At 39.8% G+C, this 14,309-nt stretch overlaps 1 protein-coding gene across 3 annotated transcripts in view; it reads right to left on the bottom strand.

The window, feature by feature from the left end:
- LOC149456841 (cytosolic carboxypeptidase 6-like) overlaps positions 1–14,309 on the bottom strand; it is a 2,243,892-nt gene that overhangs the window by 929,807 nt on the left and 1,299,776 nt on the right. For all 3 annotated transcript variants that reach the window (XM_089684448.1, XM_089684447.1, XM_089684446.1), the window contains exon 6: positions 12,882–12,921. In XM_089684448.1, the coding sequence (XP_089540574.1) occupies positions 12,882–12,921 (40 nt within the window). The remainder of the gene's footprint in view (positions 1–12,881; positions 12,922–14,309) is intronic.

The raw sequence follows: 14,309 nt of genomic DNA on the forward strand, positions 1-14,309 counted from the left end.
TCACTTGGAACCATGCACAATCATCTGGTGCACCACAGTATAAAGCACATTAAAAATATGTTGCCCCCCCAAAAAAGGTTTCAGATCGGCAGCTAAGTTATACTCCAGTGACTACACTTCTGGTTTTGCGCAACGACGTCAGCCTCTGTCCCTACGCGTTTTGTCACTCATCACGTGACACTGTCAAGGGAAAAATTACACTGTCCTTACTGGCCAGTGATATGAATAAATAGGATTTTTGGGTGCGAGGTTCCCTGATGTGGTTTGATGTCCCAGTGAGGTATGACTGCAGGTATAAAAAGCTTTCCAGGGGAAGCTCTCTTGTACACAAGTGCATCATCTAAATTCAGAAATGCTGGCACCAAGAAAATACTAAAGTAAAGATTTAGTTCATTGTTTACAGCAGTGGCCTCCAAACTATGGCCCGGGGGAAGGATGCAGCCCTTTGCTTGCTGTTATTTGGCCCTTGCGGCATTACTCTCCCTACTGTCAGCAACAGTGGAGCATAGTTCCTGCCACTGACGCCGACAATGGGGCAATAGTCCTCTTGCTGACACCAACTATAGGACATTATTCCATCCAGTGACACCAATCATGGGGCACTATTACTCAGCCTAGTACCAACCATGGGACATTGTTTACTCCAACTGATGGCAGGACATTTTCTTCTCCCACTGGCCACAGTCCGGCCCTCATTAAAGTTTGAAGAACAGGAAACTGGCTCTTTGTTTAGAAAGTTTGGAGACCCCTGGTTTACAGTATAAATAGCAAGACGTTGCATTTTAGGGGTTTGGAAGGGACCTCTTTATCAGGACTACAACATAACATACAAAACTAACATCTGCAACACAATGGTTTGTAACTTATCTACTGGCAGTGTCATTGGATAGGGGTTGGCAGGTAGACATACTGTAGATAGGTTTTAGAGTAAAGGAAGTTAAGCCCTAGGTAACAAATGGCTTTTTTCTTTAGCGAATAAAGGTGATATCCAGACTTTACTGTGTCTGCACTTAGGAGGAACATTTATATTTTAAATGGCTGACAGAATTTGCTATAAATTCCAATCATCCCATGTACAACAACTGAAGTTTAAAAAAATGCTCACAGGCAAATGATTCCTGAGTAGCATTTGCATGTCACTGATTTCACTTGTTGTCTTTTAATGTAGGCTGAATGGAATTATAAAGCAGGAAAAAACCTTACTGATCCTTGCAATTGCTATGAACTCCTATAAATTCTGAAGAAAAACCTCAGATATCATTATCATATTGAAAATTATGAATATACCCAGGGTGGATTATGCATGTCCACGTTCTAAATTTTCCACTTTTTATGGCAGTAACAGGGCATTTAAAGAAAAAAATATATTTTTTGTGCCTACAAACATCTGATCATGGGGACGTTTGTCACTAATAGCTGAATGTCATCATTAGTTTTATTGCTTGGAAAGCGTTCGGCATACATTAACTTGATTACTTAATACTGAATGTGGCTAAAAGGAACAAAATGCCTCTCTATTGCCAAGGGGTGGAACATCTGTCAAAAGGAACGTAGACTGCTAATGCACAAAGTGGATTCTGGGCAACGTTGTGCATTGTCTTTAAAGGGGAACTACCACCAATTACAAAGTATGTTATGATTAAACTTAAATGCTAATTTATATCATGGTATGCACATCTTATATATAATCTATATTTATTACATTATTACATGTACTTATATAGTGCAGTTAATTTATGCAGCACTTTACATAATTTTATTACACATTCCCATCAGTCCCTACCCTCAAGGAGAGTACAATCTAGGGTCCCTAACTCACATTCATACATATTTAGACAGGGGCCAATTAATCTATCAGCATGTCTTTGGAGTGTGGGAGGAAGCTGGAGTACCCCGAGGAAACGCACACAAACACAGGGAGAACATGCAAACTCCTGGCAGGTAGTGTCGTGGTTGGGGTTTGAACTGATGACCCTAGTGATTCCAGGCAGAAGTTCTAACCACTTCATCACCGTGCTGGCCCCCAGCTTCTAGATCAGGGAAACCCAAATTCTCCAGCTCGCTGACCACTTCCTAAAGTTTCGGATTGTTCATTAACCCTTAAATATTTCTTATATCAAAATCATTTAACATATACAACTTTAAATAGGATTACTATGAATATAAATGATATTTGTATCACTCAACCCTTCCTCCTAAATTGTAAGTGCTAACAAACAGGGCTCTGTGTTTTCTCTTGTACCAAATTGTATTGTAACTGTAATGTCTACCTTCATTTTGTAAAGAGCTGCGCAAACTGTTGGCGTTATATAAATCCTGTATAATAATAATAATAATGATATTGATAATAAACATAATAAGGATAATTTACTAAAGGCAAATAGGCTGTTCATGTTGCAAGGAAAATTACACTTTGCAAGGGACTGTTCCCCAGAGCTTAGGGAATGGGGTAAAGACCTGCTGACTTCCACTATCCAATCATGTGCAAGCAAAAATGCTGTTTTGGGTAATTTTTGCAATGTTAAACTTCACCATATTCACAAAGCTCTGGCGAAAATTCCCACACACAGTGCAACTTCCTCTTAAAAGCAAACAGCCTTTTTGCTTTTAGTAAATCAACCTCATTGGCTCTTCAACGGAGTCTGAGGTTGGTGCACTCAATGGATCTCCAAAAAAGTTTATTGTTTTTGTACTCACTGGAGTGAATTTACTAAAGGCAAATAGGCTGTTCTCTATGCAAGGGAACTTTACCCAGAGTTAGTAAATGCGGGGAAGCTCTGATAAGTTCCATCATCCAACCATGTGCAAGCAAAAATAGTTTTTTTTTCAATTTTCCTTGCATTTGATTGGGTATTTTTTGGAAAGTGAAATTTTGCCACATTTTCTAAGCTCTGGGGAAAAATGTCCTTGTAAAGTGCAGCTTCCCTTGCAAAGTGAACAACCTATTTTCCTTTAGTATATCACCCCATTGACTTTCCACCATAATTTAATCGAGAGTGGACACATAGTGTACATATATCCTTCTTGGAAAAGGGAGGGTGGAAGGTCACAGATAAAATGATACAAAGAACACTAGTAAACATGGCCTGTAACCACAGATTGTTCAGGGCTCTTGCTGGTGGCTGACAATCCAACACTGGGCTACATCACCTTCAGGACTAGGGACCAGTGTGGAGTTCTACAGGGACCTCAAAATATTAATTGACTCCAAATGATCTTCTATCATTTATCAACCACCTTCTAACTCCCAAGCATTTACTGATCCTCTTTTGACCTCCAGCCATTTTACCAACTCTTTAGATTGTCCCATCATCCCTTGAGGGTCAATACTGGCCAATTTCAGGTGCCCTGGTCCAGATGAACCAGTTGGGCCATTCAGTTTTATTTAATAAAGTTTGGCCACCCACGACTGATATTTTCTGGAGGGTGCAGGCTGAATGTCCTGCCAGCTTCTAATAATTCTCAGGGCTCCATTGGCAAGATTTCCCTGTTGGATTTTCTGGCACTGTTATCTCTGTTAAAATGAACCAGCTACTTTAGTGTTTAGGTGAAGTCCTTTAACTTTTCCACCCACCCCTCAAGTCTACCTACCTTCAGCCCAGCCTTAGAGATTGTTAGTTACGCTTCGTGCAATTGCACCTCCACACCCCTCATCCCATTCATTCCTTTAACACACAGACCTTACATCTTCTGGATAAGCCCTGGTTCACACTGATGCAATTTTGGATGCATTCCAGAACACATGGTATGTTAAATAGGATGATTTTATATTGAGAGCGTTAACATATATGCAGTCAGAACACAGTGGGGTTTATTTACTAAAGCTGGAGAGTCCAAAATCAGACTCCCTTCTGCATAGAAACCAATCTGCTTCCAGGTTTCATTGCCAAAGCTTCATTGAACAAGCTGAGGTTAGAAGCTGATTGGTTTCTATGCAGAAGGGAGTCTGATTTTGGACTCTCCAGCTTTAGTAAATAAACCCCAGTGTGATTTTAAAAAGGGTCTCAGGCGTGTTTGGAATGGTGCAATGCAATTTACAGCTCCTTAGAGTTGAATGTACCGCACATGTGAAAGGCATATCTGTTCATATACACTGTGATTCCAGTGTGTTTTTTCAAGTCTCTGCAGTGTTGAGAGAGAGACCCTAGGGAAGGGGTGGGCAAACTTTTTGACTTGAGGGCCGCAATGGGTTCATATATTGGACCCGGGGGCCAGACCAAGAGTAGATGAATGATGTGTATGTGTCATCCATAGTAAGTATAGTAATATTCCCCCATAGTAAGCATAGTAATTAATCCCCCATATAGTAATTCATCCCCCATAGTAATTCATCCCCCATATAGTAATTCATCCCCCATATAGTAATTAATCCCCCATATAGTAATTCATCCCCCATAGTAATTCATCCCCCATATAGTAATTCATCCCCCATAGTAATTCATCCCCCATATAGTAATTCATCCCCCATATAGTAATTCATCCCCCATAGTAATTCATCCCCCCTATAGTAATTAATCCTCCATATAGTAATTCATCCCCCATAGTAATTCATCCCCCATATAGTAATTCATCCCCCATAGTAATTCACCCCCCATAGTAATTCATCCCCCATATAGTAATTCATCCCCCATAGTAATTCATCCCCCATAGTAATTCATCCCCCATATAGTAATTCATCTCCCATAGTAATTCATCCCCCATATAGTAATTTGTCCCCCATAGTAATTCATCCCCCATATAGTAATTCATCCCCCATAGTAATTCATCCCCCATAGTAATTAATCCCCCATATAGTAATTCATCCCCCATATAGTAATTCATCCCCCATTATAATTCATCCCCCATATAGTAATTCATCCCCCATAGTAATTCATCCCCCATAGTAATTAATCCCCCATATAGTAATTCATCCCCCATATAGTAATTCATCCCCCATTATAATTCATCCCCCATATAGTAATTCATCCCCCATAGTAATTCATCCCCCATATAGTAATTCATCCCCCATAGTAATTCATCCCCCATAGTAATTCATCCCCCATAGTAATTCATCCCCCATATAGTAATTCATCTCCCATAGTAATTCATCCCCCATATTAATTCATCCCCCATAGTAATTCATCCCCCATATAGTAAGTCATCCCCCATAGTAATTCATCCCCCATAGTAATTAATCCCCCATATAGTAATTCATCACCCATATAGTAATTCATCCCCCATTATAATTCATCCCCCATATAGTAATTCATCCCCCATAGTAATTCATCCCCCATATAGTAATTCATCCCCCATATAGTAATTCATCACCCATATAGTAATTAATCCCCCATATAGTAATTCATCCCCCATAGTAATTCATCCCCCATATAGTAATTAATCCCCCATATAGTAATTCATCCCCCATAGTAATTCATCCCCCATATAGTAATTCATCCCCCATAGTAATTCATCCCCCCTATAGTAATTAATCCTCCATATAGTAATTCATCCCCCATATAGTAATTCATCCCCCATAGTAACTCATCCCCCATAGTAATTCATCCCCCATATAGTAATTCATCTCCCATAGTAATTCATCCCCCATATAGTAATTCATCCCCCATAGTAATTCATCCCCCATATAGTAATTCATCCCCCATAGTAATTCATCCCCCATATAGTAATTCATCCCCCATAGTAATTCATCCCCCATATAGTAATTCATCCCCCATAGTAATTCATCCCCCATATAGTAATTCATCCCTCATATAGTAATTCATCCCCCATAGTAATTCATCCCCCATAGTAATTCATCCCCCCTATAGTAATTCATCCCCCATAGTAATTCATCCCCCCTATAGTAATTCATCCCCCATAGTAATTCATCCCCCATAGTAATTCATCTCCCATAGTAATTAATCCCCCATATAGTAATTCATCCCCCATATAGTAATTAATCCACCATAGTAATTCATCCCCCATAGTAATTCATCCCCCATATAGTAATTAATCCACCATAGTAATTCATCCCCCATAGTAATTCATCCCCCATATAGTAATTCATCCCCCATATAGTAATTCATCCCCCATAGTAATTCATCCCCCATATAGTAATTCATCCCCCATATAGTAATTCATCCCCCCTATAGTAATTCATCCCCCATAGTAATTCATCCCCCATATAGTAATTCACCCCCCCTATAGTAATTCATTCCCCATATTAATTCATCCCCCATATTAAGTCCCCCGTGTCAATTCACTTACCTTTGTTCCGCGCGTTCCTCTCGCCGTGTTCCCGCGCCGTTCCGGTGTAGCATGAAAATCTGTCTCCTATGAGGATCTGTCCTCCTCGACGTATCTGCGCATGTGCCAGTTTCAGGCATTAGCAGCCGATCGGCGATCTCCGGCACATGCGCAAATACGTCGAGGGGGACAGATCCTCATAGGAGACAGATTTTCATGCTACACCGGTCTTCAGGGCGGACTGTGAGAGGAGCCTAGCTCCCCTCACGTTCGTCACGCTGCCCCGCCTACACACATCCTGACAGCCATCCTACAGTATCACACTCCGCGGGCCGGATTAAAAGGTCCGCCGGGCCGTATACGGCCCGCGGGCCGTAGTTTGCCCATTGGGGCCCTAGGGCATAAACCCAAATTGCAGTTGTATCCAAATTGCATTGCAATCGCAGCTGAATCACATTTGAATTGCACTGGAGGTGCTCCTTGAATCATACTAGAAAACTGCATACACTTCCATTGCATTAATGTGAACCTACCCTAAAGGTCTCCAAGAGCATTCACTAAGCCATAGAAATAAATGGTGGTGCACATGCACCGTAAGAGTCGGATACAAGTCAGAGATTTTGGTGCAATGGCTGTGTGGCGCCAGGCAGGGCCACACAGTAAAGCGCTATGTACAATAGCTGAAAGTAAATACATTGTTATGTGGCTTCCACTGTGGGGGGGGGGGGGATTTCAGCAATAACATCTCTATAAGTGCAGTTGTCCATTACATATTCAGTCTTAAATTATTGTATTTGCAAAGGCTTTCTTATGAAAGCTTGTTTGACCTCTTTACTTATTTTGTTTGAACATAATTCTGGGGATGAGAGTCAAAGTGGAGAGGGATGTTTGCAGCCTTGTTAACAGCTTAACCTCATGCACACACTCCCAGCTCTTTAGTATGCATAACAGCATCCAAGAGAAAAATCCTGTAGTTCCAGGATTCTTTAATTTGATTCTGTGTGATACTGTGTGACACCAAAGAGTTGGGGGACAGCATCTGATATCACCATGTGAGTTAGAAGTTGAAGGGATGGCAATTGTGTAAAAACTGCATGAAAAAATATGACTAGGGGATTTGTATGTATGTATGTATATATATATATCTATCTATATATATATATATATATACACACATATATACATACACACACATACATATATACATACATACATACAAATCCCCTAGTCATATTTTTTAGTGTAGTTTCTACACAATTGCCATCCCTTCAACTTCTAATTCAAATGGCGATATCAGATTCTATATAGGCAGTCCTTCCATGTGTATATCAGCAAGTCAGCAGAAGATAGACTTGCTGATATACACCTAGAAGGACTGCCAATATTACACTGTTTGCCTACATTTCATCTACTCTGCTCTGCCTAACTTAGAAGATACTTCCTTTGATTAATGCTCAATTTATTGTTTATCCTCATGCATTTGAAGGGATTGTCCTATGGCCAACCTACTCTAATTTGAGGAGTTGCTGCACATACTGAATGCCTAGAGGGACTGCTATGTATTGAACACTATCTCACTCTGCATATGATGAGTTACTGGTTGCGCCACGTTGCAATTCAATCATTTTTGACAAGAAGTCTCCTTGCTGGCATGTTCATCCACATTTAAGGGACTATATGTTTATTGCTCTACTCTGTCAATCTTGCAAGAGATAACTTGGCTGCTAAATATTGTGCCTTATAAAGGGAGTGCATTTTGCATTTACTGTCTTCAACTCCATCCAACTAAATTTGTATTTCCAAGATTACTATATGTACACCAGGAATCTTCTAGTTGGGTTTCGGACCAAGGATGTTTTAACCATGTCCTGTATGAGGGAGGTTTTCTTGGCCTACTGATCTCCCCTAGATGGTGCTCACTGTCAAGCACCTGAGGGAGTTGCAAGCCCTTACACATATGCAATACCCTCCTCTGGACTACATGTAGTTGCATTTTCTGGGACTAAATGCTGTTACAACCTCATATGATTTAACACTCATTTACTGTAAGAAGAGATCCGTCTGGCTCATTATACCCTCCCCTGGATTACTCTAATCTCATTTTGAAATGCCAACTCAGTGTAAGAGAGAGGTTTGCACTGAATACAACATCCTCCCCTGGATTACACAAATCATTACATGAAATGTTCAGTATGCAGTGTATTCCTGGAGATCTTGGTCTGGCCGAAATGTATTAGGCTATCAACAGCATGCTTTCCTTTCAGGATCAATTTGAACCAACATTTTGAACTAACAAAAAACAATATTTTTGCAATTTTTGTCATATGGATCATATGTTGCTGCTTGTGAGGGGAGCCATCCTTACCAACAAATCATATATTAGTGGGTATTCCACTTAGAGGACTGTTATTTGGGACCTGTGGAGTGTGGTATGATTTCTTGTGTTTTTGTTTTTAACATTGTTTTTGTCAATAAAGAAGTGTTTGTGTGCCATTGACCAGTAGCTCCTTTTGAATTATTGCTTTTGCATTACTAATATATATACAGTATATAATCACGTGTAGGTGTACTCAAACAATTATATTGCATGACACATGAAAATAAAGAAAATAAGCCATAGATATAGAAAATATCGGCATATAAGAGTTTGTGATATTAGATACAAACAAAACAGATATACCCTTTTTGCTATATATCCTCTGTAGATATTGGCAGGGCTACCACTATGTATTATGGTGCCAATATCAAAACCATTAGGTGGCGTCCTGTCTCTGAAGTGATAAGTCTCTAATGATAAGGAATTCTACTCATTTTTATATTGACCGTACGCAAATTCCAAAATTATATATACACATTTAGTTTATATCATAGATACACAGAATAGAACTGGATACTAACATTTATAGGTAAAGTTGATCCAGGGAATTACCTCTCGGGGGATCAGGAAGGAATTTTTCTTTTCCCTGCAGGAGCAAATTGGATCATGCTTTGCTGGGGCTTTTTTGCCTTCCTCTGGATCAACTGTGGGTATAAGATTATATCTTTTTTTTTTAATGGTTGAACTGGATGGACTTTTGTCTTTTTTCAGCCAGACTAACTATGTAACCACCATAAATCACCACAGTGCAAGAAAGCTCTGGCTCCACTGTGCTTCTGAGCCTCATAGCAGTTGTACAGTTTGCGGTGAGGCTAAATAATCATTTTTAGTTTATGTATCAAATTAGAAGCTTAGACTGAACTACAACAAAGAACAGCATTCACCAAACAAAAAAACTATTTAGTTGAACAAACAGACATCTTCAGAAGTCAACAAAAGTGTTATAATGGTCTTCTGGAATGTCTACAATTTTGTAAGGCCTGGTGCATTGACAAGGTGATGAGTCCTAGGTTTGGACATTTGGAACTGTGACGGTTTTGGGGAATTGCAGATGGATCACAAGAGATCATGACATGATCCTTTGATCTTTGAAACTCAGTGGCCAGCAGTGTCAGGAGGCCAGGAGATCCCACTTAGGACTGAACAGGAATGATGATGAAAAACTGCCATTTCTGTAACTAACCGTCCATTATTATTATTATACTTTATTATTATACTAGTATACTAAATCTGTCTGCTTGAACATAAAGCAAAAACCAGAGCTCAAATCTTCATGCAAAACAGGAACACAGAAACTGTCACTCGCTGAGGTGCGGCCCTCTAGAGACTAGCAAAAAAGAATAAAACAAGGTGGACTCTCCTCGTGCATGACCGTAGTAAAAACAAATTTAATATAAAACAACAAATGTATACTGACAAACTAAAAGGTCATGAAAACAGAAACAAAGCACCAAAGATGTCGGTCCCAGGCAGCAGGGGTCCTTGGGAAAACAATCTAACGCATTTCGGGAGTAGAAATCCCTTCCTTAGAGCTGAAAATCCTAGATGTTGATTGTCCATTTATAGGGGATCAGCTGAAGCAAGAAGGCCAAACCTGTTTTTTTTGCTAAATTAATCTGCTTCTAGTATTTATTGTATACTTTACCCACTTTCCCTCCAGAAGATTTACCCCCCTTCCTGACCAGGCCATTTTCTGTGTTACAGCGCTCCGTTACTTTAACTGACAATTGCACGATCATGCAACGCTGCACCCAAATAAAAATGTACGTCCTTTTTTTTCTCACAAATAGAGCTTTCTTTCAGTGGTATGTGATTGTCTGTGGTTTTTATTTTTTTGCACTATAAAAAAAAAGACAGACAATTTTGAGAAAAAAAATATTTTTTTTATGTTTTGCTATTAAACATGTCCAGTAAAAAATTTTAAAAAATTAAATTTGGTCATAAATTTAGGCCAAAATGTATTCTGCTACGTCTTTGCTGAAAAAAAAAATACCAATATGTCTAAATTAATTGGTTTACGTGAAAGTTAAAGCATTTATAAATGGCAGTATGGGTACTGGAATTTTTTTCCTCTTTACTAGTACTGGTGGCAATCAGCGACTTATAGCGGGACTGCGGTGGGCATTCTGACACTGGGGGGAACTGACTTGGTGTCACTGACATCCCCAGTGACACCAATACAGTGATCAGTGCTAATAAAAAGCACTGACGCTGTACTAATGGCACTTTGCAGGAAGGGGTTAACATTTGGGGCGATCAAAGGGTTAACTGTGTGCTGTGCTGTGTTTTACTGTGTTGTCTGTGTGTGTGTGCTTCACTGTAAGCACACTGCTTTGCATAGCTCTGCCATGCACAGCCATACAAAGCAGTGTGCTGGAGCTGATAGGGGAGAGATCTGTATTGTTTACAGGTACTGGCGAGTAATCACCGGTCGGGACCCGGTGATTATCAGCTGAGACAGTTAATAGTGGCACAGGTAGGGCTCGCATGCTCCCCCTACCTGGAAATGCAAAATCATATATATATATATATATATATATTGTGACAGTGTGGCGATCTGTCACCCAGGATTCTCAACAAGGCAGGTTGAGGGGCTCCAGAGGGTTGATGAATTGCAGAGGAAACTGGCTTTTCGTTTTCCTCATTTATTCATTAAGTCCGTTTTGGGATCTGGAGCCTGTAGATTTCAAAGAGATCTGGGAGGGATGAAATCTCCAATCCTGGGACCAGGTCTTGGGAATGGCCAGGACACTGATTGCACAGGTGTGTGCAGGACTTTTCAGAGAGGCCTAACCATGGTTCTGGGCTCCAACCCGGCAGACAGGAGTCAGGAGGGCTTCACCACGGAGAGGTGGAAGCCAGAGTAGCTGTGTGCTAATGGCCAGCTGTGTGCGGAAAAGCCATTTCGGAAAGAGTCTGTAGGAGACAGACATAAAACTGTGTGCAAGCCAGGAGGCTGAATTTTCATTTGCATGTGTTTGATGGTGGATACCCCTGTGTGGGAAGATTTATGGAACTTTTTCTTTTAAATAAAATTGGGCGAAAAGGCCCTTAAAAAGAAGAATAAGCGAGTTGCTGTGTGTTTTAAAAAGAAAAGCTCTACCACTTTGAAGCGAGTTCCCACACACACACCCATATATATATATATATATATATATATATATATATATATATATATATACTGTATATATATACACATACATACATACACATACACACACACGTGATTTTGCGCACCCCTACCACCCTGTAGCAGTATTCCTGCTATAGGGTGGCGATAAAGCGGTTAACATTCTGGCGTATCTGTTTATATATGAGGGGAGTTCAAGTCAAACCAAGACTTTTAATTTTACAGGTATAAGAAGGGATGGTAGTATGGCTGTACTACATGCAGTAGTAACTGGCAAGTGTGTCCTATTACTGATAGGCGGCGCACATGTCTTAGGCCAGTCCAGAGACCGTTAATCAAGAAGGCAGACAACAGTGTTAGTGCATGCATGGAACAGCATGTGGTGATGAAGTTTCTTGTGAACAAAGGTGTAAAACCTGATGATATCTACAGAAGACTTCAAGCACAGTATGGTGATGAGACGCTCAGACAAAGTAAGACATTTGAATGGAGTAAACGTATCAAAGATGGCCGTACGTCCATCAGTGATGATCTCAGCCATGGTGGTTCCCAGCCCACAGCAGTCATTCCTGTGAACATTCAGCACGTGGAACACCTGATCCTGGATAATCAACACATAACCTGTCATGAAATTGCACAAGAGACAAATTTCAGCACTGATGACGAAGTGAAGCAGGCAGTCCTGGAATGGTTCAGGCGTACTGACAAAATCTTTCTATGCCGAAGCTTTCCAGGCATTAGTTAAACGCTGGGATAAGCGTATAAATGTAGCAGGGGAGTATGCAAAAAAAAAAACGCAGTTTCCACTCCTTGAAATTAGTTCTTTTATTATATAAACTGCAAAGTCCCGGTTTGACTTGAACGCTCCTCGTATAAAAGCCCACATTACATTACATATGGCTGTAGTATGACTAGTTAGTTAGTTACGACAATGGAAATGTTTTACAGAACTTTTTTTCATGAAATGCACAGTAGTCAAATTGCACAACTGTAGGATTTTTACACCATTTTGCAAGTTATATTTCTATTTTTAAAATTAATATTTAGTAAAGCACAGAAAATACCGAACTTTCAGCCTGTCTTATTGCTCACTGGCGATCCAAGAAATTGTTAATTGATCACGGGCGAGAAACATATTGTTTAAGTACTCACCGGGGTTGGTAATAGTAAGAAGATCGAGCCTTCGTTGTTGCTGCAAAAGAAGTGGGAGAAAAAAAATCAGTTAAAAAAGTTCCTTAAAAATAAATGTTTGGGTTTGATTTTTCAGGTTTTTGAGGAATTATTCACTCCTCTGACTTACTTGGGTTGATTTACTAAAACTGTAGAGTGCAAAATCTGGTGCATGTTAGCCAATCAGCTTCTAAGTTCAGCTTTGAAATTTTTGACAATAAGATAATTGGTTTCTATGCAGAGCTGCACCAAATTTTGCACTCTCCAGGTTTATTAAACCAACTTCAAGGTGTATCTCAGCTTGAGCTATTGAACATTGTAAACAACAAGGTTTTTTTACAACAAAGGAGCAAGGTAAACAGAGGAAAACATTTGAAAAGGAGCTCAAAGGCTAAAAGGGAGAACATAAAATGATAAAATTTAGTGTTTCCTATTCACCTGACTAAAAGAAAAATAAATGTATTTTTATTTTGTTTTTTAATCATACCTATAACAAAGAAAATATAAGCAAAACCATTACATATTGCCTTTACCTGAATCAGATCTATTTATTTTTATATATCTGAGGCTGGTCATATACAATTTGATAAAAGCAAACAATGTCACAGATGCAAGTATTAAACACTACCTGTTAGGGCCCATTCACACCTTCCCAGAGCAGTGCATTGCAAGGACGCATGTGTTAACGCACACATTATGAAAATGCACATTAACGCATGTTACGTGTGTTAGTGTGTTGCGGTGCTATTTATGTCCAATAGCACTCAACAATTTCATTCAATGCCCCTTTGATGCGCATACACTGCAGCACATGACAATGCACAGTAATGCACTAACGTGTGTTGTGGTGTTCTTCATCACTTTTGTCTTTTCTGGTGTATTGGCAGCCCATTCATTTCAATGGACTGCCTTAATATAATGCAGTTTTGTACGGCATAAGGTGCATTAAAGTGTTACTAAACTCACAGCAGTAAAATCAGTCTGCATATGCAGTAAAGCATGCTTGTTATACTCACTGTGGAACCCAATGAGTTAATCCACCGCATTATGTAAAACAGCTGTTTGATCCTGTCTTCTCTGATCCTCCCCTTCTTCTACTGTCCCCAATCCATCTGCTGATAGTACCGAGCTCTAGGAGTCAGTCACATGCTCAGTTTGGTGTGTATTGCTAAATATTGTTTTTTTCTTTGGAAGAGTGCATGTGATCAGCACAGGATCAATCAGCACTGTCCATACAGAGAGTCAGGGTTCCTGCAGCCTCACAGGACAGTCAGGGGAGAATGAAAACTCCTCCTACAAGCTGTAACCAGTGCTCTGCTGGACACTGATCAAAGCCACAAGACTGCTGATAAGAAAAAGTATTTAGCAGTTTATATTTACTAAAATATTGCATTTCCATGTTCTTTGTAC

The sequence above is a fragment of the Staurois parvus genome, unplaced genomic scaffold (genome assembly GCF_062004578.1).
Source record: "Staurois parvus isolate SC_StPar_1 unplaced genomic scaffold, SC_StPar_1.0 ptg000347l, whole genome shotgun sequence".
Taxonomy (NCBI): Eukaryota; Metazoa; Chordata; class Amphibia; order Anura; family Ranidae; genus Staurois; species Staurois parvus.